The 27,742-nt window shown below is 41.2% G+C and overlaps 1 protein-coding gene across 1 annotated transcript in view; it reads left to right on the top strand.

Moving 5' to 3' along the window:
• The window catches only part of SIM1 (SIM bHLH transcription factor 1), a 72,322-nt gene that overhangs the window by 23,955 nt on the left and 20,625 nt on the right, over window positions 1-27,742 (top strand). The window contains exon 10 of the mRNA XM_073789461.1: window positions 17,622-17,790. Within this exon, the coding sequence (XP_073645562.1) occupies window positions 17,622-17,790 (169 nt within the window). The remainder of the gene's footprint in view (window positions 1-17,621; window positions 17,791-27,742) is intronic.

Raw genomic sequence — 27,742 nt, 5'->3', positions numbered from 1 at the left:
CCCTCTGGCTTCCACTCCTTCCTTTGTTGTTACCCTGACCTGGATGGCACTGACTCACAAGACCTCCCCTTTACTTCCTGGGTGGAGGCCACTTGGTGCTTACTAAATGACCAGACTGACCACTCTTCTCTGGCTGTTGGGAGGAGAAGGGTTCTGATCTTTGAGTCACATCGTGGAAAAACATGGATCATTACATTTGAAGGCAGGGATTCATCCATGTTATTGTGAATGGATGGACAAATTCAAATAAGGCTTTACTGGAACTCCAGAGAAACATGTTTTTGTCTTTTGACTTAGTGTGGTCATGAGGCAAACGCTGTTATGTTTGGTACAAGATGTGTGTGTGTGGAGGTGGGTGGATTATGCATACCTTTTTTTTTTTAAATTGAAGCATAGTTGATTTACGTTTTTTGGATTATGCATATCTTGATAATTTAGTAAAAGGCTGCTACTTCCTTCCACTTATCCAGTGCTTTCCTCTCTGTTTTGTGTTCTCATTGGCTTGTGACATCTTTCTAGATGAGCAGGCAGTGATAGAAGACTCATTTGGGTTGAAGTGCTGGTGTCTGTGTTTAAGCCATCATGCAAAAAGGATTGGTTGGAGTTTAGATGGAACCTGGAAATACCCGAGTGCCTATGGGTGGAGGGATTTAACATTCTGCCTTGTCTGAAGGAGTAACTTCCCATCTCCTTTCCCCCTGCTGCAGGCATCCCAAGGTCCAGAGAGCTGGCAGTGGGGAGAGGTGATCCATGGTGAGGGCAGGGCTAAGGGCCATGAGAGAGGAACTTGCTTTTGTTGGGCACTGACAACGTTAGGGGTCTGGCTGAGTCTGGGCCATCTGTTTACCATCTGTGACTTTTACTCTGGGAAGTTATATTGCACTAGGATCGTGATTTTGTTTTTTTAAAAGCACAGTATCATTCGAAGCAAACTGCAAGGGGAAGGCGTGGGCTTTGGTGTCAGATGGATCCAGGTTCAAATATGCGTTGCTGCATAATAGCTGTGAGACTTTGAGCACAGCTCTACACCGTTGACCCTCTGTTTTCCCATCTGTGAAATGGAGACATTTGCATACACTTTTTAAGGACCGAGGGGGGATTAAATAAGATACTGTACGTATAGCACAGTACCTGGCAGAGAGCAGATGCTCAAAATATCTTAACTGTTGTTACTAGCTCTTGCCAAATATGTGACTTCAACTGAAATACTTTGGAAGGAGATGAATAATTCCCTCTTTAACTTGGATTTCAGGATCCTCGAATCCACAAATTTAAGTGTTTATTTTCTTTCCCCTCCCCAGTCCTTCCATTCACACCCCTCCAAGCATTGTGCTCTTTGTGTGTGGTGGCTTCTATAGTTTGATTAGGCTCACCCTGTTTTTCACTGGTGTCACTGTATGCTCTAGAGGGAGCTGAAATTTCTGCTTGGATGGAGGTAAGCCAGCATTTACCAAGTGCCTTATTTGTGACAGGCAAGCTAGAAGGTGCCTTACATGGTGAAATGGTGTTTACAAGGAAAAAGAGGGTTCTAAGAAACTAAGCTTTTATCAAATTTCTGAGGTTAATTTTGTTGGAACCAGTGTTTTGTCAATTTTACCAAGTCAGTAATTATAATTTAAAGTGAATAAAACCTGTGACAGTGGCATTTTTGATGATCAGTGGAGGCTTTTGTATGTTCCCTATCTCTCTACATGGACTGGGTATAGCTATCTCACCAGTGTTTTACAGAGGATGGCAGATTGCAATGATTTATTGCATGTATACATGAAACAGAAGTCTTGGCTTCTGTTGAGTAGTTTACAATTTAGTTGACAAAATAAAAGAGTTTCATTTAAATATTTAAGAACTCAGATTAGTCTAGTTTGAAATGATATGGTACACTTGCACTATTTGCTAAGGGCACAGAATTCAAAGGAGCTTTAAATGAAGGTGGAGGTGTCAGGGAAGGAGTAGAATTTTAAGGGTTGGACAGAAGTGGAATCTTTTGAGATGAAACAATGACTTCCACACATTTGTCCCATTGTTCTTTTTCCATAAGTATTTCTGTGACAGTCACTCTTCAAATTCGATTCAGCTGTGCTTGTCTCACTGCTCTTGTCTAAGCTGGGTTTCTCCCTTTTTTTTTTTTTTGTGGTACGCGGGCCTCTCACTGTTGCGGCCTCTCCTGTTGCGGAGCACAGGCTCCGGACGCGCAGGCTCAGCGGCCGTGGCTCACGGGCCCAGCAGCTCCGTGGCATGTGGGATCTTCCTGGTCCGGGGCACGAACCCGTGTCCCCTGCATCGGCAGGCGGACTCTCAACAACTGCACCACCAGGGAAGCCCAAAGCTGGGTTTCTTTCTGTCTCTACCTTTTTACCTGAACTTTTTTTGTTGGAACTCAGCGTGTTCCATCAGGATTGGAAACTATTTTCCCCAAAGCTCGTACCTTTCCCAAATGAGTACTAGTATATCTTCAACATGTTCATTTGACTTTAATAATGAATATATATATTTTTAGCATCCAGGCATAGGACATAGTTTTTAAAGTTTTAAGGGATGTCAGTATTCTGAATTGAACTTAAAATCTTACTGAAATGAATACACAGTGGCGCCACAGTGGTATAATGGTTGTATTTAAAAAATTATTTGTAGGAAGTAAATGTGAGATATACATTAGGACAACAAACAGAAGCAGAATGGAGGAGAGGGAGGTGCAGAGAAGCTATGTGGCCAGCTCCAGATTTGCAGAACCGGAAGGCCTCCCCAGTGCGGCGTTTGACATTGTAATCCTAGTACTAGAATATGATGCAGCCTAACCCCCAGGCTTCTTACTTAGATGTTTCAAACTCTGATAACCATAGGGACATTTTACAAGATATTTGAAAAATGTGTTATGAAATGAGATATCACTACATTTTATCATGCAATATCATATTAGTTAAGGGTTTGGGCTCTGGGTCTGTTGCCTATTTAAATCCCAGCGCTGCCACTAACTCTGTGATTGTGGGCAAATTGCCTAACTTCACTGCCTTTTTTTTAATCTGTAAAATGAGGGTAATAATTATATCTACCTCATAGAGTCATTGTGAACATTACATGGATAATGTGTGGGGTTCTTGGCACTGTGCCTGATTACAAAGTAACATGGGATAAGTGTAAATTATTAGGGTGATTATTTCAGTGAAATTAAATAGAATAATTTTTGGCCTGCCAGTAAACGCAGAATAAATGTCTGTGAGTCTTTGGGCTGAAGGAGGGAAAGCACAAGTCTTCAGAAGGCTGAGGGTTGCCCAAGAATAAGTCACCAAACATTCTGAGGCATCTGGAAAGGACTGTGAGACCATCCTTCAGTTGGTTAGTGCTAATAGGTCTTTAAGTATTTATAAATGATTTATTGAGCACCTATTATGTGTCAGGCACAGTGCTAGGTTCTGAGGACATCGAAATGAACAAGACAATACCTGAAGGAAAAAGAAGTAAGCACAAATCCAAGCTATAGCCTACCTTGATTTCTCCATAGATTTACTGATGACTGAGATTCCTTCCTGGAGGGAAGTGCTTCCATCCACAATTAGAAGGAAGAGGGCCCAAAGTACCTTGGGACTGTTAGGGCGCCCTTGGGGAATAAGCTTGCAGGGGCAGTCAGACTCCCCTCTGGTTAGATGGTGGGGAGGGAGCGGATGCAGTGAGAGGAGCCGGGCCTCTGGAGAGAGGGTTGTGTGTGTGTGTGTGTGTGTGTGTATGGAGATCATGATTGGCAGCAAGGTAACCGATTGCAGGCTAAGAAGTCCAATTTTAATTCTCACAAGTATATTACCCAGGGCAGGTCCTGTGTATCTCATTACCTGAGCCAGAGAGAGAGAGCAGTTGTGCCCAGGTTGACTTTTGTCCTGTTGGAATGATGTTGAGAGTAGATTTTTGTTCTGCTTTGACTGTGATTTTTGAATATTTTGTGGGGCTGACTTCTAATAGGGTTAAGCATCTCAGCAAATTTTAAACTGAAGAATCTCTCTAGAGTCAAAATAGTCTTTGCCGCTTTATTACATTTTTAGGAAGTGTTGCTAATTATTTTAGGTTAATGTAATTAAACTTTTCTTTTGTAAAGGGAAATTCCCAGGCATTGCTGCTGCCTTGCCCCGGAGAGACTGGAAGATGGTTGTCAGCTCCAAGCTGAAGGAGGGGTGGGAAGGTGCTCTTGTTTGTTGCCAAGCTTAGAAAGGTTGGGGAATAAGAAGGACTCGCATTTGAGCGGCGGTTATTTTGTGCCAGAGGCTCAGAGAGGCCAAGTGACTTAGCCAATATAACACAGCTCAAGAGAGAGCATACCACCCCAGGGCCCAGACTCTAGAGCCCGTCCAACTTCCTATTTGGTATGCTGTTTTTAAGCTGGTAACATTGTACTAGGGTGAACCATATGAAATTGCCATTTCTGTATATTGAAATAGTCCAAAATTGGCAATTTTATGATTCCACCTATTGCTCAGGAAGTAATAGGATGTTTTGCAGAGATTTTACCAAGGTCTATGGATAGTTCACTCTCTTGTTCAATATGGGGTCTCCATTGCTTCCCAGAACCAGTCAGCTGCTATGCAGTATGCTCACTTCCAGGCCCCAGCCCATCTCCCCTCCACCAGTTTAAGCACCAACGGTCATGACATGTCACAAAACAGCAGTCCAGAAGCATCACCTGTAGACCATTATTTTATTCAGAACATCTAATATTTTACCAGGATTCAAATGCAAGCTGCTATCTTTACTAGAAGGATATCTTTCCTTTGATTGATTGCTAAATAGATAGAGCTTGTGAAAGGATCTCTTTTTTTTTTCCCTGGGATTTCTTGTTCAAACAGAATTTGTTGTATCCACATCAGTAAAGCCGTGCTAATATGGGCTGCTGGCCAGATCGTGGAAACAGCCTCATTATGTTGAACTGGATGTCATAATGGTACCCATTAAAGTGGGATTCTCTCTGTGTTTGTACTTTTAAATCCAAGTCCCTTGCCACTTTTTACATCTCTCTGAGAATAGCAACATTCTCTAGCAATGCAATCTGAGAATGTGCTGGCTCTCTCCTCCTACTATTGAAAACCACGATAAAAATAGAATCCTGGTTTCAGAGCATTCTTAGGGGTTTGTGGCTTGCTTCTGCTCCTCGGTCATTCATTTCACTCTCTGCGCTTGTGATGACTGTAATGTGTTCTGGTGGCTGAAGGTAAGGACCCACGAGATTTACTTCTTTCAACACTCCCATTAATTGATATCGGTGTCCAAATATACGACAGGAAAAGAGCAGCATTTTTTTTCCTCCAGAACACAGACCTACTAGAGAATGGACTTGAGGATATGGGGAGGGGGAAGGGTAAGCTGTGACAAAGTGAGAGAGTGGCATGGACGTATATACACTACCAAACGTAAAATAGATAGCTAGTGGGAAGCAGCCGCATAGCACAGGGAGATCAGCTCCGTGCTTTGTGACCACCTAGAGGGGTGGGAGGGAGACGCAAGAGGGAAGAGAGATGGGAACATATGTATATGTGTAACTGATTCACTTTGTTATAAAGCAGAAACTAACACACCACTGTAAAGCAATTATACTCCAATAAAGATGTAAAAAAAAAAAAAGCCATTAAGAGACTAGTAATGTCACAGCATTTCTATTAGCTGTTGAAATCTTGCTACAGTCCTGGCAAAGTGAAGTATTTGTTGTGCTGGATTTGGGTAATGGACCCCTGCAGGGTTACAGCTCAGAAATGCTGGAAGGATGAAGCCCACAAAAGGGAGGGCAGAGTGGGTGTCAATCTCATTCCTGCAATTAAAGCAGTTCAAGAAATAGCAAAGTGCAGGGTGGTATTTATTGTGAGGGTTAATTGAAAACCAGGGGAAAATATTTAGAGACGCTACATGGCATTTCACATTGTAATCACTTTTCTATTTGTGTCTCATCTTGTTGACTCAATAGGACCTTCATTATAAACAAATTTCTATCATTAGAATTAGCTTAATTTCTGTGACTGTAATTAAGAGGATGGTAAGAAATGTTGTAGAGCCTAGTCCTCTCTACTGAAAACTGGGCGTGTTTCTTGCATTCGCTCCGCAAGTATTTCCCCAGTGTCTACCACATGCCAAGCTCTGTGGTAGGACTCTGGTATGACCAAGACAGACAAGGTTCCTACCCTCATGGAGCAAAAATTTTAGTGGGAAGAAATAGATAGTACTTATAAACAAGTAAATATGTTGTATAATGTCAGGAAATGAGGGGGAAAAAATTAAGGGAAAAAGAGATAGAAGTGGTCAGGGAAGTCCTCTCTGAGGACTCTTAAATGAAGGGAGGGAGGCAGCCATACCAAGACCTGCAGGGAGAATATTTCCAGCAGTGGGAAGCAAGTGCAAAGGTCCTGAGGTGGCAATCAGCTTGACAAGTTGACAAATGGAGGAGGTCACTATGGCTGGAGCAGAGAAAGAGAGGGGAAGAGCAGAAAAAGAGGATGCTAGAATAGGCAGAGTCAGATCATATTGGGTCTCAAAGGCTTTGGGAAGCCATTGGAGAGTTTTGAGCCAAAGGCATGGCATGACGTAATTTAAGCTTTGAAAGGATCGTCTGGATGATGTGGAGAGTAGGCTTTGGGGTGGGTGATGGGAAGAGGCAGGGAGACCAGTTAGGGAATGATTGTAATTGCCTAGATGAGGGAAGATGATGGCTTGAAAGAGGGAGGTTGTGGTGAAGGATCAGATTCAGGATGTTTTGAAGGTAGACCAATGGGGTTTGCAGATGGACTGGATATGAGTTGTGAAAACAATAGGAGTCAAGAGCAGCACCTAGGTTTTTAGTCTGAGCAACTTGAGTGAATCATGGGAAGAAGCAGATTTGTAGGAAAGGGCAGCAATCAAGGGTTGTGTGTGGACATGTTTAGTTTGAGATACCTGTTATTCATCAGAGTGGAAACACCAGGTAGGCAGTTGGATCTGGGTGTCTTGGAGTGAGGAGGTCTCAGCTGAAGATGAGGGTCATCAGCATATGGAATCTAAAGCCAGTGGAGGGGCTGAGGTCACTAGGGAGTGGGTGTTAATAGAGAAGCAGCCTGAAGACCAAGCCCTACAGCTCTGAGTGGTTTGGGGTCTGCAGGAATGGGAAATGCCCAAGAGGAGGCTTGAAAGGAAGCAAACAGTCAGGGATGGGAATTGTTTGGTGAAATATATGCAGTCAGGGCAGGCCCTGGGGAACATGTGAATTTTGTCTTTGGAATGTTCCCTCCCTTTTCAGTGGTTTTCCATCTTCTCTGTGGTGCCCTTTCTTTCAACGGATTCCTTTAGTTTCTCTCATCCCTGATAACAACTGCTCTAGTTCTCAAAGCGTGGTCCCCTGACTGGTAGCGTCAGCACCATCCAGGAGCTTGTTAAAAATGCAAATTGTGGGCTCTATCCTAGACCTACAAATGAGAAACTCTAAAGAGTGGAGCCCAGCAAGCTGTGTTTTAATACATTTTTCATGTGCTTCTGATGCATGCTGAAATTTGAGAATCACTGCTCTAGAGAAAGAAGCTTATAAACTGAATCAATGAAGGATAATAGATGAGGCTTACCCTATTATCCTTTTCTGAGCCATCTGTCTAAAGCCAAAGAAATAAATGTCTAACAACAGATATTGAGCATCAACCACTAGACCAGTCTTGAGACATATTCACGGGAGCCAAGGAAACATCTCCAGCCCTAAAGATAATAAAAGCAGGCACCTGTCTTTAGTAGTAGGCTGTATTTATAACTATATATTCTGTATAGTATTATACAAGCTCTCTGACTCCAAATATGGGGACAATGAAAAATTTGGCATTTCAGTGGGCAATTCAGAATCTCTAGCAACAATTCAGAACTTATTTTGTTAAAACACAGCTTATTTACCAGGCAATTTAAAATATCTGAATACCAAGACATATAATAATAATGATAATAAAACATTTGTTGAATTGTGAATTCTTATTCATAAAATACATCTCAAATTTATTTTAGCTGTTTAAATAATAGAGTTTAATGTATATTTAGTTAAGCATTACAGTAGTAAGGACTTAAGGAGATTAGAAATAAATGAATCCAATTAAAGAACACATCTGTGAGATTTGATATGTCCTAGGTATGAATGAACTGTTTGCACAGCAACTGTAAAGAAACCGTTAAATGATTAACTATCTAGAAGAGGTTTAATCAAGAATAAATGCTATAGGACACATTTTAAAATATTTAAGTTAAACAGATGAAGACTTTGTGCATTTGAAAACATCGCATCATGCCATCATTTTTTGCTGCATCTTTTCCCAGGGAGTTCGAAGACTGAGGTTCAACTTTTCTGTGATCTGCAGACATGTCAGGGCCTTGTGTTGTGTAGGAAAGGGCAGCGCTTCCAACAGTGCCATGAGGTTTGGCTTTGCGGGGCCTCCTCACACACTGTGGGGAATTGGGGGACCCTGAGATCTTGTGGATAGGATCCCAGTGTTGGGGAAAGATTATTTCTTCACGATTACAGGTATTTTTCTGTTCCTGGAGTTTGTGTGGAGTTGAAAACAGGAGGTGTGCCCTTTCACCCTCTCTGCCAGAGGATTGTAGGGTTTAGGAATCAGCTTTGTAAGGGTCAGAAGAACTATGTGAGAAAGCTATTCCTGTGAGAATAGAACCTCAGCCAAATATAAGGTGTTAGGTGATGGATTCCCCCATCGCATATCTATCTTAAACATAGGCAGGGTTTTAAAGAGAACATATATTTGAAAAACATCAGCTTAATAATTGACAGTGAAAGTGAGAGGGATGGACAGAGAGGGTGGAGAGGTGAGACAGAATGCAAAGAGGGGGCCAGAAAAACATGTGTGCATTTTATTTTCTATTTGTGAAAAATTTTAAATGTAAGAAAAACTTGGTTGATATTAATATCATTTTTTACTTTCTTTATATTTGGCTTTTTTTTCTCCTCCAGAAGTGGGCTAAAATTAGGGATTCTCCTGGGAAAGGAGACCGACCATTTTTAATTTACGCCTTTGATGAAAGAGGCAGCACATTTTGCATTTAATTTATTCGAATCTAACTTTTAAAGTCCACCTCAAGAAAATAAGACACAGCACAGCTATAAGATCAATAGGATTTGGAACTTAGACCAGGAAGATTCACAAACATACCTAAAACTTTAGTAGCTAGATATAGAATGAATTCTGAACGTAAAAAAATAAGTTCCTCAGAGCAAGAAATGTGGCCCCAAAGTAGGGTTTATGCCATTTAAACAATGACAAATATGTCATCTATAACTCATATGAAACTAAATTGTTTTAAGAAGCTCCGTGGCAAGACTTTCTTTTTTTCAGTTATAAGTAATATTTTAAGTTATAGTCTCCAAAGAAGGAAACATAAAGTCCTATAGTTCACTTGAAAGCCTTCAGAGACAGATAATTCTGTCAGGTAGGAAGGGTGGAAAATAGATCAGAAAGAAAGTGAAATGTACAGGCACTAAGAGAGCATAAAGTCATTTGGACATTTAAAAATTATAAATGGTGTGCATGAGAAGTTGAACCTATGGGAAAAGAAGTTTAGTAGTGCTTTCTCTCTTTGTAATTTAACATTCACAAAGAAGAAACCCTGGATATATAAGGAAAAGAAATTGGGGAACCATTTCACAATGAGGTAGGAGTGCCTGAAATTTGCCTCAATTAGTGTTTCTTTTTCAATAATTTTTTTTCTGATTATAAAAGTCATACATGTTTATTACAGAAAAAACTAAAGTAATGTGGAATGGTATAAAGAGAATGTAAAGAACATCGTTAATTTATTTTCCAGAACTCCTCTGTTAACATTTTAGTTTTTTGCCTCCCACTATGGTACATGCATATACATGCCTATACAGTACATGTTGATTTAAAAAGAAAAAATTTTTCACATTGTCAATAGTATTTTTCACATTGTTAGAGTAAAAAAAATGAATGACAGCATAGTATTTTATCACATTAGTAGGCCATAATTAAGTAATGCTTCTATTGTTGGTTCCTCCTATTTGTGTATAATTAAATACAAGAAATTATGCTGATAAACACCCTTGTATATAGACTTTTGATACTCATCTCTGATTATTTTCATAAGATATATTCCTAGAGGTGGAATTACTGGATTTAAGGTATGAACATTCCTAAGACTCTTGGTAAACATTGCTAGTTCACTGTCTTAGCAGTAGTATATAGAAATACCCATTTATTTCACCTTGCCTTCATTGAGATTTATTGTCATTTAAAAAATCTTTGCCAATTTGAAAGGCAAGAATGACATCTGGTAGCTGCCTTAATTCACACAGGTTACTAGTAGTGAGGCAAAGCCTTAAAAAAATTATTTCTCAGCAATTTGTGCACTGCTTACATCCTTTTCATGTTTTTCTGTTGCAGAGATATTGTATTCATTAGTGATTTTTAGAAGCGTTTCTCTGGATGTTTAAAGCACTATTCCTACTCACCCCTTCATTACAACTGTAATGGTTCCAAAGACATGGTTGAGGATGAAATTAATTTAGTATTCTAGTTTGCCTAAATGTCACATATGCCATGCCTGAATTATAACTTGATAAAAAATAAGTGCATTTAATTAATATACATACCACTAAAACGGTAGCATATGATTTGTTTCTTTGACTTAAGATCTCACAGAATTTCAGAATGATGATTATTAATTATAATCTGGGAATTTAAGAATCCCTCACATAAACTTGCTTACTTAGCAGATATTTCTTTCTTATTTATGTAGAAATGTTTGCCAGTTTTTTGAATTTTTGGTCATTCGGATTGGAGTAGAATAACAGTTTATTGCAATGAGAATTATTTTGTTAATCACTTGCAAGTGAGCGTCTGTTCTCTGTAAGATATTTGTGCTAGACAGTAAACAGAGACTACTAGAAGAGAAGGAATTTAAGATATGCCATTCACTGTGAGACAGATTTACAAGTGCCAAATGAGGGTGGGACAGTGACTGGTAGAGGAGCTCAGAGGAGGGAGCAGGGAGCGATCACTGTGGCCAATGGGGAGAAGGGAACAAAGTCAGATGCAATATGGTGACCGGTCTGGATTGAACTATATTTCAACTTGTGTCGTGGGTTTGTATGAAAGTGTTACACTATCCCTGTTGTGAGGATGGTTGGTCTTGCCACATCTTACATTATAGTTTTTGACTTACTTTTTGGTTGTTGTTGTTTGTTTACATCCCTGTCTTTCCTTCTTGAAATCACAATGTGATAGTAAACCTCATTCACTATCATGTAATACTTACTCTCACATACGAGAAGGGTAAGTCATCCCTTACCCTTGTGAGGCCATCCACTCCATAGCATGTTGGATGAAACCTACAAAATGGAGGAGAAAGAGGTTTCTAGGCAATGTTTATGGAAACCCCAAGACTTTTGGGGAACTACTAAAATCACCAAATCAAATGGAGAAAACCACAAGGGGCAAACACAAATCCACTTATTAGTATGAGACTATTACATTTAGTATTAGTATGAGACTATTACTAAGGGTAATAGTCTCATATTAGTATGAGACTATTACATTTCCAAGGGTGCCTTAGCCTAATTTCCCAGCAGATTGTCTAAGTCTGTGAGCCCCTCACAGTATGGAATCCTCCTTATCAGATACCTCTGCTGGGCTCTGTGGGGGCCTGAAAATGAAACAGAAAGTAGGTCTCTCTGCTGCAGAGGTCTACCCAGTGGCCAGGCAGCAACTCTGCCAGAATAAAAAGAAGGTCATGCACTTCGTGTAACAGTGACTCTAGAATCCAATTAAAAAGTTTAGTATAAGGCACAGTCATTCCTACTTAATCCGATCACGGTTTAATGCAATCCTTTTCTTATTTCAGTCAGCGCCTTTGGAGCCAAATCAATTGTATGTCTTTGTTTCCACGTTTTCCTCGGTAATTTGATCACCTTCAGCCATTAAAAAACAACAAAAAAAGCTCAATTGGGAAATCTGGCAACATCTTTTACGAATTGCCACATAACATAAAGTCAACAAACTCCAGAACGGCCAGCTCCAAAACAGACATGACAGAAACCAAAAATTCAGTGGAAACAAAAGCAGAAAAGGGTAAGGCAGAGCTGAAGAGGGAAATTCTTGCAAAGAGTCTTGACTCAGCATGAGCTGATCAAATACTGTTGATTACTTCTCTGTATAATCATCCCAACTCGCTTGAAGGCCGTACATATGTTGGTGCTGCTGTTGGCATCATGGATGCCAGTCTCCCAGTCAAAATGCTAGACATAATATTGATGCATTTCTCTGAAGCGGACAGTACCTTTCAGCAGCGAAGACACCTTTCATTTGCTTTGCAAGGGCATCACAGTGAGCTTCCCATATGGCAATTTGGCATTTACCTTGTGAGTGGTCATGGAATATTGCTTAAGGAAAGGCTGAGAAGGCCAATGATGCAAAAATAGCCCCTTTTATTCTATTGGAATTTGAGTAATTCCAAATATGTACATGCCTATTATAAAGTTTAGAGTAGACTCAGATGGTTAATTCTGCAAATTGAATGATTTCTGACTGTCCATAATGGAATAAGAGGATTACTTTGGTCTGTGTAAATATGGGTGAGATTGACAAGCTGCAAGTCCTAGTGATTGCAAATTACCCATTTCACATAGCTTTCAGAGCCTAGGTACCTGAGGATGTCTGTGGCGCTGGTACAAGTCATTAAAAAGAGAACCAAAGAAAAGTAAATTGAAAAATATGCCAAATGGCATATGTCAGTTCCTCTTTCAATATGCCAATCATATCTGGGAGAACAGCGTGAGCTGCCCTTGAGAGGGTTACCTATGGGGTCCTTAACATGGTCTATGAGGCACTTTTCAAGAAAGCTTGAGCAGGGCTGAGTCCTTCCTTTATTAAAGTCACCTAAGTCAAGCTCCTCACCATTCTCATTTCAGAGTCTAAGTTCTGTGCACCCACGTATTTTATTTTGTCCCACTCCACAGGGAAGCACTGAACGGCTTTACTAGGCATACACCTAACTTTGAGGATGTGTGTGTATACCAGAATACACCTCACTAGGGGAAGGGGGAGAGGTAGAGCCAGACTCTTCTTTGTGTCTGAGTTTGGAGGAGGGAAATGGAACTCAGTAATGTGATTCCCATCAGCATCTAGACCTTTAATCTATACAAATGAAATACTCAATTTAATAGAATTCTGAAAGTAAAACAAATGCTTTGTTCTCAGTGAATCTGCCATGCAGAGTTGCTCTTGGCAGTACATCAACCGTACTTGAAATGTCTTTAAGTGGGTATTTTTTTATTGTGCTTTTCATCCTAACACATCTTTTGAGCTGTTAGAGTCTCGAACAGAGAAACAGGAAGGCCGAGCTCCTCTCCGAATGCCAGGTCTGTTTTGCTCTATGGTCTTCATTTGCTGACTTAGCAATAAAGAACTTAATGAACTTAATAAATATGTTGGCCACACTACAATACAGTTTAGAAGCTAAAAAGGAACAGAGCAAACGAAAATGAGTTTGAGATAGAAAGGAAAGAAATACAGCATAGGGAAGTGTTTGTAATGAAAGGTATTACAGTTGCTACCAAAGTGAAACTATCGCTTTGGGGAAATCAGCTGCCAAAAAGTGCCATCGAGGGTGGAAGTGAAGAAATAATACTATTTATTGAGCATTTACTATGTTCTAGGTACTGGGCTATAAGCTTTCCACATAATATTTCATCTGAACCTCAGCACATCCCTGTGAATTTTTTTTTTTTTTTTTTTTTTTGCGGTACACGGGCCTCTTGCTGTTGTGGCCTCTCCCGTTGCGGAGCACAGGCTCCGGAAGCGCAGGCTCAGCAGCCGTGGCCCACGGGCCCAGCAGCTCCGCGGCATGTGGGATCCTCCCAGACCGGGGCACAAACCCATGTCCCCTGAATCGGCAGGTGGACTCTCAACCACTGCGCCACCAGGGAAGCCCACATCCCTGTGAATTTTAAAGAGGAAATTAAAGTCTAGACAGGTTATCACACAGTAAGAGGCTCAAACTGTGATCTACCTGACTTCATGATCTACTGCTTAATTTTGGCAGATTTGTTTTTGTATTTTTTGGTGCACCAGAACATTAATATTTTAACTGGTGTATCCAAAGTATAACTCTTTTTGTATTTATTAGCTTTTTCATGTGTATATGTAGAAATTAAAAGCATTTACTGGCTTTCGAATTTTATTTAGGCCTATTTAATTTGGAGTGTTTTCTTCATTGGAAACTATGCAAAAATTTTGGAGAGACTTTTTCAGTAGTTGAAATGCATACTCTGGGGTCTGATAGTGTGCAAGAGAAAAGTGAATCCTTGTTTACTCTCTGCTTGTAGCCATGAAGTCTCTGTGCTGAAATGTTGCATTAAGAATGAGTCGACAAAAATGATTTGACCAGTTTTCAGGGGTGCATGATTTTTGCTGTCAGTCTTAGGGACTGGATGGATACTCTGCTGCCCAGCAGACAGAAGTACATTTGACACAGAAGATGGTCAAGGATGGGGGCTCTACCTCCTGTCAGAGCCTAGCTTGCTCACTGTCATATCCATGTGATCTCAGGGCCAGGTGGGTCTGGGGACTCACAGCCCACAAGGGTCTTTTTCCCCAGAGAAAGGCTTTTGGGCTCCAAGTTATTAGTCGTCATTGAAGAAAACAGTCCTTTTTTAGTTGCATCCTTACCTTCTTCCTCTTCCGTCTATGTGAACTCTTGTGCAAAATGCCATTGGGGGCTTCCCTGGTGGCGCAGTGGTTGAGAGTCCGCCTGCCGATGCAGGGGACATGGGTTCGTGCCCCGGTCCAGGAAGATCCCACATGCCGTGGAGCGGCTGGGCCCGTGAGCCATGGCCTCTGAGCTTGCGCATCCGGAGCCTGTGCTCCGCAAAGGGAGAGGCCACAGCAGTGAGAGGCCCGCGTACAGATGCCATTGGAATAGAGTAGGTCTTGACTCTAATCTTCTAGGAACTTATAAGCCACTGGGAAAGATAAGACATAATCTCTTGAAAAATAAGATTAGAGGAGGAAAGAGATAAGCTCCTGGTTCCTTCCCCACTTCCCTCAGGAACTGGCCCTGGTGCCTTGGTCATGAGGGTAGTGGCTTAGTCCTTCTGCTCATTGCTGTGTCCCCACGGCCACCACAAAGATGCTTAGTAAACACATACTGAAGGAATGGATGGGCTTAGCAGCTGGGAAGGGCTTCCTAGAGGCGAGTGGGATCTAAGATAGTTCTTTATAAGAGGGGTTTTATAAGTATGTGTTGGAGTAGAGAGAAAATCAGGAAAGTATAAGGTCAGTTTGGGGAGAACTATTTTAGATGAAGTGAGGGGCTAATGAAGGAAAATTCTGAGATATTGTCAGAAAAATAGGTGGGCACCACATTTTGGCGGGCATTGAGGTTCTGACCAGGGAATGATCAGAGCCTGTGCCATGTGTTGTCCTTGGGAGTCGATTAGAGCTTAGAGTGTATAGCAAACCAGTGATGTGATCAGACTCCCCAAGCCCAGGAGACAATTCCCATGCCTACCTTCTAAATTTTGGGTTTTTTTTGGCCACGTGGCAGGTGGGATCTTAGTTCCCCGACCACGGATCAAACCCATGCCCCCCGCCATACAGCACAGAGTCTTAACCACTGGACCGCCAGGGAAGTCCCTACTTTCTAAATTTTTGTTACTCACATAGGTGAATTTTTTTTTTTTAACTTTCACTGAGTAGATGGACTGTTTGATAAGAAGCCATTGCAATTTGATGACATCTATCACTACACTCCAGTTAGTTGCATTGATATTATTGGACCTGTTTTAGCTGGTTTCTATTCCTGGTCACTTGAGGAGGAACTCCTTGCCTGAATTATACTTTTGCTTTTGCCGGATCTCTCTGTAGAAGAATAGGTAGGGAAAAGGAAAAGAAGGTTAATGAATATTCGCTGAACCATGGACATCTGCCAGTCACTTTAACATATATAATTTTATCAATTTGTTACACTGAATATAGCTATCTTAATCTGAAGAGCATTGAAGATGCACAGAAAATATTTAAAAAGGTGAACCCATTAGAGAAAGGAAAAATAAGCTAAGAAAAAAATAAAGGAAGCCGTGGAGTTTGTTGCCCGAAATGCCTGACCTGAGGACTTGTATACTTGCTAGAGGTGGTGACACATCAGCCTTGGGCTCAGGGCTTTTGACTTCATTGCAAAGAGGGAAACATGATGAATGATATGATTCACAGTGCTCGTGAGATAAAAAGAAATCAATTACTCAGGAGCAGCTCAGCTAGTCCTGGAACCTGAGAGAAAATGCTCCCACGAGTCTTCACAAAGAAGACTCTGAAACATTTTAGTCAGGCTGCCAGTGGGAAGGGGTGAGGAGTGAGCTGAGACTCCCCGCTGCCTGGAAGCAGGCTGAGGTGGTAGCTGGGGGCAGGGCCAAGCTGTCATCTGTAGTCCCTCAATGCCTCAGCAATACCTTTGTAACGAACTTTCTGAGATACACTCTTTATCCCGGTCATATCACAGTCTGCAGTTATTATGTTTATTTGTTTATTATTTCTTCTCCCCAATAGATTGTGATCTGCACAAGGGCAGGGAGTCTAAATGCCTTATTTATCCTTTCATCTCCATATAGCACAAAGTCTGATATATATTAGCAGCCTAATAAATATTTACTGAATGAAGGAGTAAAAAGAACTGGTGGGAAAGTGTACCCTAAGGTAACTGAATTAGTTAGCCTGTTGAAAGGGATTTTTAAAAAATATATAATTTAATTAATTAATTAATTTATTTTTGGCTGTGTTGGGTCTTCATTGCTGTGCGTGGGCTTTCTCTAGTTGCAGCAAGCAGGGGCTACTCTTCGTTGCAGTGTGCGGGCTTCTTGTTGTGGTGGCTTCTCTTGTTGCGAACACGGGCTCTAGGCGAGCGCGGGCTTCAGTAGTTGTGGCACGTGGGCTCAGTAGTTGTGGTTTGCAGGCTCTAGAGCGCTGGCTCAGTAGTTGGGGTGCACAGGCTTAGTTGCTCTGTGGCATGTGTGATCTTCCTGGACCAGGGCTCGAACCCGTGTCCCCTGCATTGACAGGTGGATTCTTAACCACTGCGCCACCAGGGAAGTCCCGAAAGGGATTTTTAACTAGTAAGCTAGATACACTAGTTTGCTAGCCATACGAATATTTGGAATGTTTACCTAGAATGATTGATCTAGGAGCAGCTGATAGAAGACATTCTTCTTGCCAGTGATCAGATAGCATCAGATGGTCAATTGTCTATGGCGCTCACCCCACACAGACAATTTTTAGAGTAAATTTTATAATCCATATCTTACCAGTGAGGACACAAAAGCTCAGCGAATTTGAATTATAGATTTATTTTCTACTTATATAAAAATAATGAAAAATGTATTTTTAATCAAGACATCTTCATGAGTATATCATATAATTTAGCTGTGGTACCTGGGGCAGCTACATTCAGAGGCATTAGTTAAATGTTAGGCACTTCTAAAATAATCAAGGTGTTTGTGGAAACCAGTTACATGGTTAACTTTTTCTTGCTTCCTTTTTGAATATGAATGGCTGTCATTTCTGGTAAGAGAACATGTGTATCCATTTCCTGTGGTGGCCGATTAAGGGCTGTGTCTTCCCACCCTGCAGAGACACGGAATACAAAGGGCTGCAGCTCTCCCTGGATCAGATCTCAGCCTCCAAACCAGCCTTCTCCTATGCAGGCAGCTCCACTCCTGCCATGACTGACAGCAGAAAGGGGGCCAAGTCCAGGCTCTCCAGCTCAAAGTCAAAGTCCAGGACTTCCCCATACCCTCAGGTAGGTCCACGGCCATTTGGCCACTTCCTGTTTTTGTGACTTGGTTTGGTCTCACAGGAGAGGAAGTATTGAAGCTGTTTGGAATTAATTATCTGGCTTTAGTACATTTAAAACTTCTATAAATCTGGAAAGCTTTCTAAAAATATCTTCTTCCTTTAAAATAACTGTGCTAGTAAAAATTTGAAGTGATCTTGTGGTTTACTGCTTTTATATGAAGGTTGTGAGAGGCTTAGTGGCAGTCAGAGCCATAACTTTATTTCAAGGAGATTGGTCCTAAATTTTTTCCCCTACACTGATTAACCAGAAAGAAGTAGCCAGCATAGAAAAATATGGAAAACAAGAGCTTGATGTAGAAAATTGAATCTTAGGACAGGAACTGAAGTCAAAGGATAAATTAAGAGGTGGAGGCAAAAAGATCAAGGATACATTTCACCATGAGATTTGAGCACAGATGGACTATTTATGGGGAGGAATGAAACAAAGAGGGTCTTCCAGATGGCAGGAATGGTAGAAAAAGCAACCCTCTTCTCATCTTTGCAAGGTGATGAGCTGATGAGACCCAGAGGAGGTATTCCAGAAACACTGCAAGGTACAAAGATGAGTCCTGATGCTCAGAAGAAGAAAAAGAATGTCTTTCTTCATTAGCCACTGAGATATAGAAGCTTGTCTGTGTCAAGGTGTAGGGACAACTCTCTGCTGGCCTGAAGGAAGTGGGACAGAACTGAGGATTTCCCACTCTCCATACCCTGTGACCACCTCCACCTTTAAGGGTGCCACATCCAAATTCCTGCAGTTCATTAGAGTAACTCAGGAGATGATTCCTTGGCTAGTATAAAACCAAGCTGAATTCAGAGGCATTTCATCAAGGTGGTCTTTATCATTTGTGTTTCTAAATATATTTTTTTAAGTAAAAATGGCAAACCAGTGGGTCCAGAAACTATTATTTTCTTACTTATCAGAGCTATATTATTCTGTTGACTTCTACAAGTGGGCACTGCTTGAGGAAATGTCATTCATTGAACGAATGGTCACTAAGAAGCTACTATTTGCTAGATTATTTTAGCAGCTTGGTGTGTGAAGGTGAGAAGATCATGGGCCCCAAGGGACTGATGTCTGGTGCCACAGAGACCAGATTTCTTTACCCTGACAAAAGGGAGGGGAGTAGATGTGTGATGCCTGGACATTTTTCTTTTTTCTTTTTTTTTTTTTTTTGCTGTACGCGGGCCTCACACTGTTGTGGCCTCTCCCGTTGTGGAGCACAGACTCCGGATGCGCAGGCTCAGCGGCCATGGCTCATGGGCCCAGCCGCTCCGCGGCATGTGGAATCTTCCCGGACCGGGGCATGAGCCCGTGTCCCCTGCATTGGCAGGCGGACTCTCAACCACTGCACCACCAGGGAAGCCCTGGACATTTTTCAATGTACACCTTCTTTTATGAGGACTGAACACGTTACTTATAAAGTGCATTTTAGTTCAAGTCACTATGGAGGAGGAGTTGCTTCTTTTTATTGAATATCTGAGCAGCTTTTCTTATTACTATCTTGTACCTTGGGAAAAGAGTTTTACTGTCTCTTTTTAGTACTTGGAAGGATGAATTACTCCTTTGGGTAGTTCTATCCTTATATGGATAGGAGTGCTGGACACTTAGATGAAAGGAGAATTTAAATTAGGAAATACTAAGTTAAGAAGGAGTTTGTCCGTTGTTATATAGAAACTAAGCCACAAAAACAAAATCTCCCCACTGGACTTCCAAAACCTCATTGCCTATGTTTTCTTTCATGCTCAGCTCTTAAGTCTAAAATTTTTTTAGTTTACTCTAATTGTAGACCACCTACACATTTTTAAAAAAATGTTTTAACTGACATTAGACTGCTCCTTGTGTTTATGTGGGGAGGAGTTAATTTGAAAGTTGTACATGTTTCATAGTTTTAAAAAAAAGCAATGCAGAAGAGTGGAAAGTAGAAAATCACCCACTGTTTCCTCCTTTTCCCTCTCCAAAATGGTGGTTTCTTCTAGAAATATTCTATGATGTATCTATAAAAATCAGTCACATGCACACACATATATCAACATAGGGTTTCTCTTGACTTTTTTGTGTTCATTTTTGTGATTAATACTTATATAAATGTAATCCTTAGAATTTTGGCCCTATGTCTCATTTGAAGTCTCAGTCATGAATTAAGTTCACTTAACATTTATGTGCCTAGTAAAGGTTATTCTTTAATTATGTTTGCTTTAGGTAATCATGGTGCTAGGTCAATCATTGACTGAGTTTCTAGTACATGGGCTACTAATATGTAGAAATCAGAAACGGAACACAGTCTTGCTTTCGAGGAGCCACTTGTGTAGACAGAAAAAGGAACAGTCTTTGCAGTGAATTGTCATGGGCTGAGCAGAGGGTCCTCTGGGGACACAGTGGAAAAGCGTGACATCCAGGGCAAACTCATCTGTTTCTGCTGGAAGAAAACAACTCAGTACCACCATCTTGGATTTTAAATCCTCAGAAATTTTAAAGAAAAAAATAATTTAGCTTCTCAAAAGTCTTATTTGGTCCAAATTGCCCTTATATTATTATCTTTTATTATTTTTTAAAAATTTATTTATATTTTTTGGCTGCATTGGGTCTTCGTTGCTGCACACAGACTTTCTCCAGTTGTGGCGAGCAGGAGCTACTTTTTGTTGTGGTGCGCGGCCTTCTCATGACGGTGGCTTCTCTTGTCGTGGAGCACGGGCTCTAGGCGCGCAGGCTTCAGCAGTTGTGGCACACGGGCTCAGTAGTTGTGGCGTACGGGCTTAGTTGCTCTGTGGCATGTGGGATCCTCCCGACCAGGGCTCGAACCCGTGTCTCCCGCATTAGCAGGCGGATTCTTAACCACTGCGCCACCAGGGAAGTCCCGCCCTTATATTATTAAGGAGTACTCATTCTTCAGTTTTCTTGCACCATTGCTCTTATGTGTCTTAGACTCAGTAAATGCTAGCTGAGTGCCTACATCAGAAAGATGCTACACTGGCCATTGTGATGAATGAGGGTAGAGGGTAGGTGTTGGGGAGAAGGTGCTAGAATATAAAGAAATGGTATAAGAAATGCCCTTGAGTGTTGCAGTACAGTTGGAATGAAAAGTTATATACTAGGATAAGGAGTGTATAGAAGATGATGTATACAAAAGGCTTTAGGAGTGGTGTCAGCCTGGATGACTGGGGAGGGTGTTGACCTGGCTTTGAGGGTAGAATTCAGGTATATGCACATAAGGGAAAGGAGAGGACACTTCAGAAAGACCAAGATTCTGAAGAGATGCAGGAACACACTGTTAGTGTGACTGGGCCTTTGGGTGAAGTGGGGTAGGGTAGGTCCCTGTGGATAAGGCCAAGGGGTTATATGTTTGGAAGCATTCATTGATTAGTGCCAATATCTACTAGGCCAAGGAGTTTAGATTTTGCTGTGTGGAAAACCTGTAAAGGCTTTGAACAGGAAATGAGAGCGTTAAGTTGGTGGAAGCAAGGCAGACTACTCGAGATACTCGTTTTGATGTGAGTCTAGGAAGGTCTGAGCTAAAGTTCTCAGCTGAAGTAAAAAGCATCGTAGAGGAAGGATGAATAAAATTATTTTTATCCTTGGCTGCTTGTTCTTCTTCTCGTCATAGATGTATTTTGATCGTTATAGATTTATTTTGAAATTATATTTTAAAGCTTACATTTTTTAGTTAATGACACACTTACACTGAATTTCCCTTTATATTTTCACAGACCCATAATAAATACATTTTTATTCACTGAATGGTCAAGCTTTGCTTGGTATTTAATTTTAACTGCTTTGCCTCTTCTCAAAAATAAAGAGAAAATCTTTTATTTTTTGTTATTTCCATGTTTACATGTTTTTAGCATGCAAATTCTCCTCAGGTTTTTTCAAGAGGCCATTTCCAGAGCAAAATTGAGCTCGTAGGGTAACATCTTGTACCTTTTATTAGTTATGAAATGGTGATTTAATGATTCTATCAATATTATTTATTAGGCTCTTTGCTCTATTATATATTAGGCATATCTAGAAATTTCTAACGGACGTTCGAAGCATGGCAAACAGCAACATTGCTTTTTGGAATTATCTAGGCACCCTTATTTGAAGACGTGAGACATGCACAAGTTGTAATGCGCTGCCATCACCGAGTTTGTCTGCAGTAGTAGATGAACTTTCAGGTCCCCTCCTGGTATGGGATGCCCTTGGGAATAACTTGATTATATTATAGTCACTTAATGAAAGACTGAATCACCTTTGTACCTCTATGTATTACTCGGGACAAGAGAGGTCAAAATGGAATTGTTTTGAATGGTTTTGGAAAAATTGTTGTAAGAAATATTATAGATAACTTCCAAAGATTCTGCAGCTAGCTACTGTGCTGCTGTAGAGCTATCTTACCACTATGACAGTTGTATTTTATTGTTATTGAGTTTATATTCATGAAAATAGCAACTTATTTTTTTCACAGTTCTGTTGAATTAGAAATATTGAGCTTATAGAATTTATTTTTCAGATCTTATCTCTAGCAATTGTTAGCAGCAATTGCTAGAGTCTTTTTCACCTATTTTTTTGGAACTAGTCATGGCTACTCTAATACAGTTGGGAGTTATCCTGCCATAGTTTAGCCACGTCAATCATGAATAAACTGTCTCCTGATTCCAGTTTCCTTTTAAACTTCTCCTCTTGGCATGTTTATAGTTGTTACGTTTATTAGAGACAGTGCGTGCCCTCTGGTTTTATTGCATAATTCTGTCCTCCTCTTGCTTTTTCCCTAGTCAGTAATAAGCAATACACTATATAATTCTGTAATAACAGTGCATGCATAAAACCATGTATGCTTCTGAAACCTGAAAATATTTAATCTCTTGTTACAGATACACTGTAACACTTGCAGGTTTAACTTCACATCTGTTACTTTAAATAATCCCACAGAACCCTCTTAATTTTCACTGCCAGCAATCTGGTTTCCTTTTGGTGAAGGTAGAAACTCTCTCCCTGCAAAGGTTCTTTCTGGCCTCAAAAAAAAAATACATCAGTGACTGCTATGCTGACTTTTTAGGCTACAGAGAACAGAAGGACCGAGAATTTCTCAAGTGTAGTTTTCCCTTACACATAGTAATTTTATCTCTACCAGGATAGATGTCCTTCATTTCATGTTTTATGTTAAATGAAAACATGTAATCCTTGACCATTACCAACGACAAAAACTTTAATGCATCATGCAAAAAAAAAAAAAAAAAAAGAGGTTATCTTCTCTGAAATTCTTACACTACAGGCTTGTTTATATTTTCTGGCCATGGCTAAACTTCAGATATCTTCTCTTCTATAGAAATCTCAGGAGATTATTAAAGTGGACACTTATGGTCTTTTTAGATTGTCTTCATAAATAAGCCTCTAAGTATTATTTTAGAAAGCACTTCACTCAGTAAGGTGAGACCTCTGTGTTACAGATTTGTACTTTGGTTTTTACCAACTCTTGCATTTAGTTAAATATTTATTATGTGCACTAAAATGCTAAAGGTGGGCCCTTAAGGAACCATGTCCATGGTCTCACTGGGGAGGCAAGACCAACATTTTAGAGAGGAATTGTAAGATGTGGCTGGTCATGGGACCTCCATGCCCCTGCAGCTGCCTTTTCATTCCCTTGGCACATGGTTGGGGGAGGGGCAGACTCCCCATTAATCAGCCTCCTTATACCCCCAAATTTACCTTCCACTACCCTGCTTCTCTCTCTTCACTCAGCCACATGGGTTTCAGGAGGAACCTGGGGCCTTGTTTGAAATAGACCAGTGAAGTCTGCTAAAAAGCGCACACAAATTTGCTGAGGGGATGTGCAAGGTCAAGGAACGGTCTGATTAAGTGAGTCTGCAGAGAAAGTTGACATTTTAGGAGGTGTGATGGATGGAATGGGTAATGAGATGGAAGGAAATAACAATGGGGCCGGGCAAAAGTGGTTGCTTCTAGGACAGTCTACCTGCCGTTACAGGGAACTTCTTTGTCCTTCACCTTGCTTGGGAGCACGATAGTATAAATATTTGTAAAGGTAAGGTAACTATTTATGGTAGATAACTAGGTATATGGGATTCGAAATAGGACCAAAAGATGATATACTTTCTTGCTAAATAGTTTACTCAAGGAGGCAGATATCGCAAACAATACTGTTTCACTGGTGTTTACTAAAACATACGGTATATAATGATATGTGTTGTGTAAAACGCATTCCCAATAGCGAGAATCCAATGATGACAAATCTCACACAAATTGAAATAAACGGATGGCTGTGTTTAGTCACATGAGATTTATATATTAGGCAGCAGGACTTCATTGAATAAGAAAAGACCAATGAGAAGAAAAAAATGAAAAAAAGTGGCATGAATGAGACTTTGCAAAAATTATAAGATGAAAGGAAGAAAATTTGGAGGCAGTAAATGGGGACTTTAAGATCCTTGAGGACAGGAGATGTTACCTTGATAACAAGGTTGCCTTGGGCACCCAAAAGCCCTCAGGACATATTGAGTGAGTGGGTAAATGAATTGGTGGATAAGCCCACCAAGGTGAAGTGGATAAGATAGGTGGATAAAGAAACAGAGGAGAGACGAGATGACCTGGGTAGACAGCACTTTCTCCAGAGGCTTACAGGTTCAGTGGGGGAGATAAAAATGTAAACGGATAATTTAAACACAGCATAGCATGTATGTGATAAAGGCATGTGTTGGCAGTGGTGTAGCTATGGTGGTGTGTGTTGGGGGCTCACCTGTCCTTCCAGCAGTGAACTGGAGGAGGGAATTGGGGGCTGACAGTGAGAGAACCAATAGCCTCTAAGCTTAGAGACCATGCCATGGGGAGTTTCCAGCAGGTTCAGGTTTATTCCTATTTTCAAGGTTTGCAGTGAGCTGCAGGTTGACAGTTAATAAAGCCCTGAACCCCTTGGGTGCACCCTCAGGGACCAGACTCATGCTCCATCTCTAGCTGTGCTCTCCCCCCCTCACCCATTTACCCTTCTTCTCCCATTGCCTGTGTCCCAGGAGCTCCCTCGCTCTGGAGGAGTGTAGCGCATCTTAATTTTCTCTCCACTTTGGAAAATTTTCCTCTCCAGTCTTCCCTGCTTCTCAGATTGACCTTAAAAGACCACTGATCAGTGTTTGGAGACTTGCCACAGTCCTAGCTGTCACTCAAGGTCACCTATAATTGGGTGCTAAATTACCTGCACCCTCTGATCTGGCCAGACTTCTCTGCTCACTATTTGCTGAACACCTTGTCCTTTCCTGCTTCTATGCTTGTGCTTATGCATTTACTTCTGCCTGCATTGCCTCTATTTTTCAAAATTCTGACTATCTTCTAAGGCCTGGATTGAATGCTGCCTCTTTCATGAAATATAACTGAGTTATATTTCTCCCTTGTGCCTCCATTTATAATAATCTATCTTCTACTGCCTTCTAGATATGTCAGATCTCCTCTCTTGGACTATAATATCTTTGAAAGTAGTTAACCATGTCTACTTCATTACCCACCCCCAACCTTGCCCCAGCATCTAGTATGGTGTCCTCCACATACTCACTCTCTAAATGTTAATGAAATGAATGAATGGATAAGTAAATACATTAAAAAATTATGCAGATACTTAGCTGGTTGCCTATAGAGACATAAAAACCCCAAGTAGGGAAAATATTCTGCTACTATGGAATTTATAACCTATGTAAAGAGGCAAAAGATACACATGAAAAACAACCTAAGGATGGTTTCACAAATGCAGAATCTTGCAGTACAAATCAAACACCTACCTGCTGAGGGGGAATTACATGTGGTAGAATCTAGAGGCTCTTTCAAGAGTAAAACTTTGAATGAGCACTCTCTGGCACACATTCTAGGAAGAGAACTGTCCACATCCTGTCCTGAAGTGGGCTTTCTAGTCTCCACATCTCCACTGTGATCTCCATTGCAACAATGGAGAGAGGTGACAACTGATATTAGCTCTGTGTGTGTATGTGTGTGTTTTGGTTACAAAATAATTGCCCTGACGTGAGTGTCTGTACAAGAAATGCCATTTGGCTCTGTCTTCCATCTCAGGAACCTGTCTTTGTTTATGGGCTCAGCCCTAGTTCCAGGGCCCACTTCCATGATCAGTAGACATTTTCTATTTTTTTTTTTTTTTTTTTGTGGTACGCGGGCCTCTCGCTGTTGTGGCCTCTCCCGTTGCGGAGCACAGGCTCCGGACGCGCAGGCTCAGCGGCCATGGCTCATGGGCCCAGCCGCTCCGCGGCATGTGGGATCTTCCGGGACCGGGGCACGAACCCGTGTCCCCTGCATCGGCAGGCGGACTCTCAACCACTGCGCCACCAGGGAAGCCCAGTAGACACTTTCTAGATCACTCTCTTATTCTTTAATAATCTATGTGCGTTTTCGGTGCTACACCTTTATATCTAGGAGGGATCGATTTCTTCCATAAGAAAGGGAAAAGTCTTAAATTTGGGGTTTCTTTGTTTAGTTGGTTTGGTTTTTGACCTTTGAACACAAAAGGCCTTGTGAGGGTAATGTTCCTTCATGGTGTGTCTTGACCCTTAGCTCCTCCTCTACCTGATCCCCACTGTCTTTGTCCCGTTCCAGGCTCTTCAGAGCAGGACATCACATTTAGACTGCTTCATCCCTCCTTATTGTCCTTTCAGTCTCTGAGCATTCCTGCTCAGAGTGAGCTTCCTGAAATATCATTTACATCGTGTACCTCCCACCCCAAGCCCTACTTAAAAACCTACAGAGGCTCAGTGTTGGTTATAGTATGAAGTCTGATCTCCACAATCGGCCCAGGCTACGTCTTTGCCTCTTCCAGCCACCTCTAGCCCCACCACATCAATTCTCCATTCTAGCTGTGTACTTGCCCTAAGGACACCTTTCCTGCTGAGCTTCTTAAATCCTACCCAGCCACCAAAGCACAGCTGCAGCCTACCTCTCATCTCCCCAGATCCCTGGCTATAAGGCATAATTCATGTTAAACACATCTCTGTCTCATAATGTAGGATGGTTTGGATCTAGGGGAGAGTTAGTGTCCAAAACGACATTGAGCAGTGGGCGAAGCAGCTGTGCTAAATCAGATGGAACGCCTCTGCTTCTGGCTTAATGGAAATGAAGGCTGGGATTTGTGATTCTGCTCTGCAGCTGAACAGAGGAGAAGGGGGAATGGCTGAATCCACCATCAAAATGTGCCTGGGGAAATTTATTTTAACAAAACCTATAAAATCAAATTTTATTAAAACTAAATAGTGAAATTAAAGACAGCAATGCCTTATTGGACAGTGCTTGGTGGGATCTGACCCCCTCATAATGGGACCTTTGTAGAGTTAAGGAAGTTGGATTTGGATATCTTTGTCTAAGAAATTGAGATTTCTTTAATTCTTCCGTCTTTCACAGATTTTTAGGCAACTTCTTTAAGCATATCGCAGTGTTTTCCTGGAAGGTCAAGGTCTGGATGTATATTATTTAATAGCTAGCTTATGCTCTTTTAGTTTTCCTTATTATTTTACTGTGCTTGGCTTAGAAGATGAGAAGGTAGATCCATCCTTCCATTTACAGACACCAGTTTGAAATTGATTAACTCAGTAGAGGGCCTTTGAGCTTCAGTTTCTTTTTACAAAATTACAAATCTGATAGATCTCCTCTTTTAGTATGCAGAAGGCCGGTAATACGCCTGCCAATCTGTTGGCCCAGTTCTAGGACACTGCCAAGAGCAGCTTGGGCAGCCGTCCTTTGTCCAAACTCAGAATAAACCAATGGAAGGCCAAATAAAGCAGCAGTAAGGGGTTGGAGCAGGTGGCGCCACCTGTATCCATCTAATTCAAGCCCATCTAATCTGCCACTTATATGTGAAAAATCAGAGAGTGAGTCAGAGTATCAGTGAAAAGATGGATGTGGTTCTGGCTTATGCTCAAAGCCCATCATGGAAGAAGAT

This window comes from Tursiops truncatus, chromosome 12 (genome assembly GCF_011762595.2).
Source record: "Tursiops truncatus isolate mTurTru1 chromosome 12, mTurTru1.mat.Y, whole genome shotgun sequence".
Classification (NCBI taxonomy): domain Eukaryota; kingdom Metazoa; phylum Chordata; class Mammalia; order Artiodactyla; family Delphinidae; genus Tursiops; species Tursiops truncatus.
The sequence above is the reverse complement of the archived record's forward strand: the minus strand, read 5'-3'. Positions and strand labels throughout refer to the sequence as shown.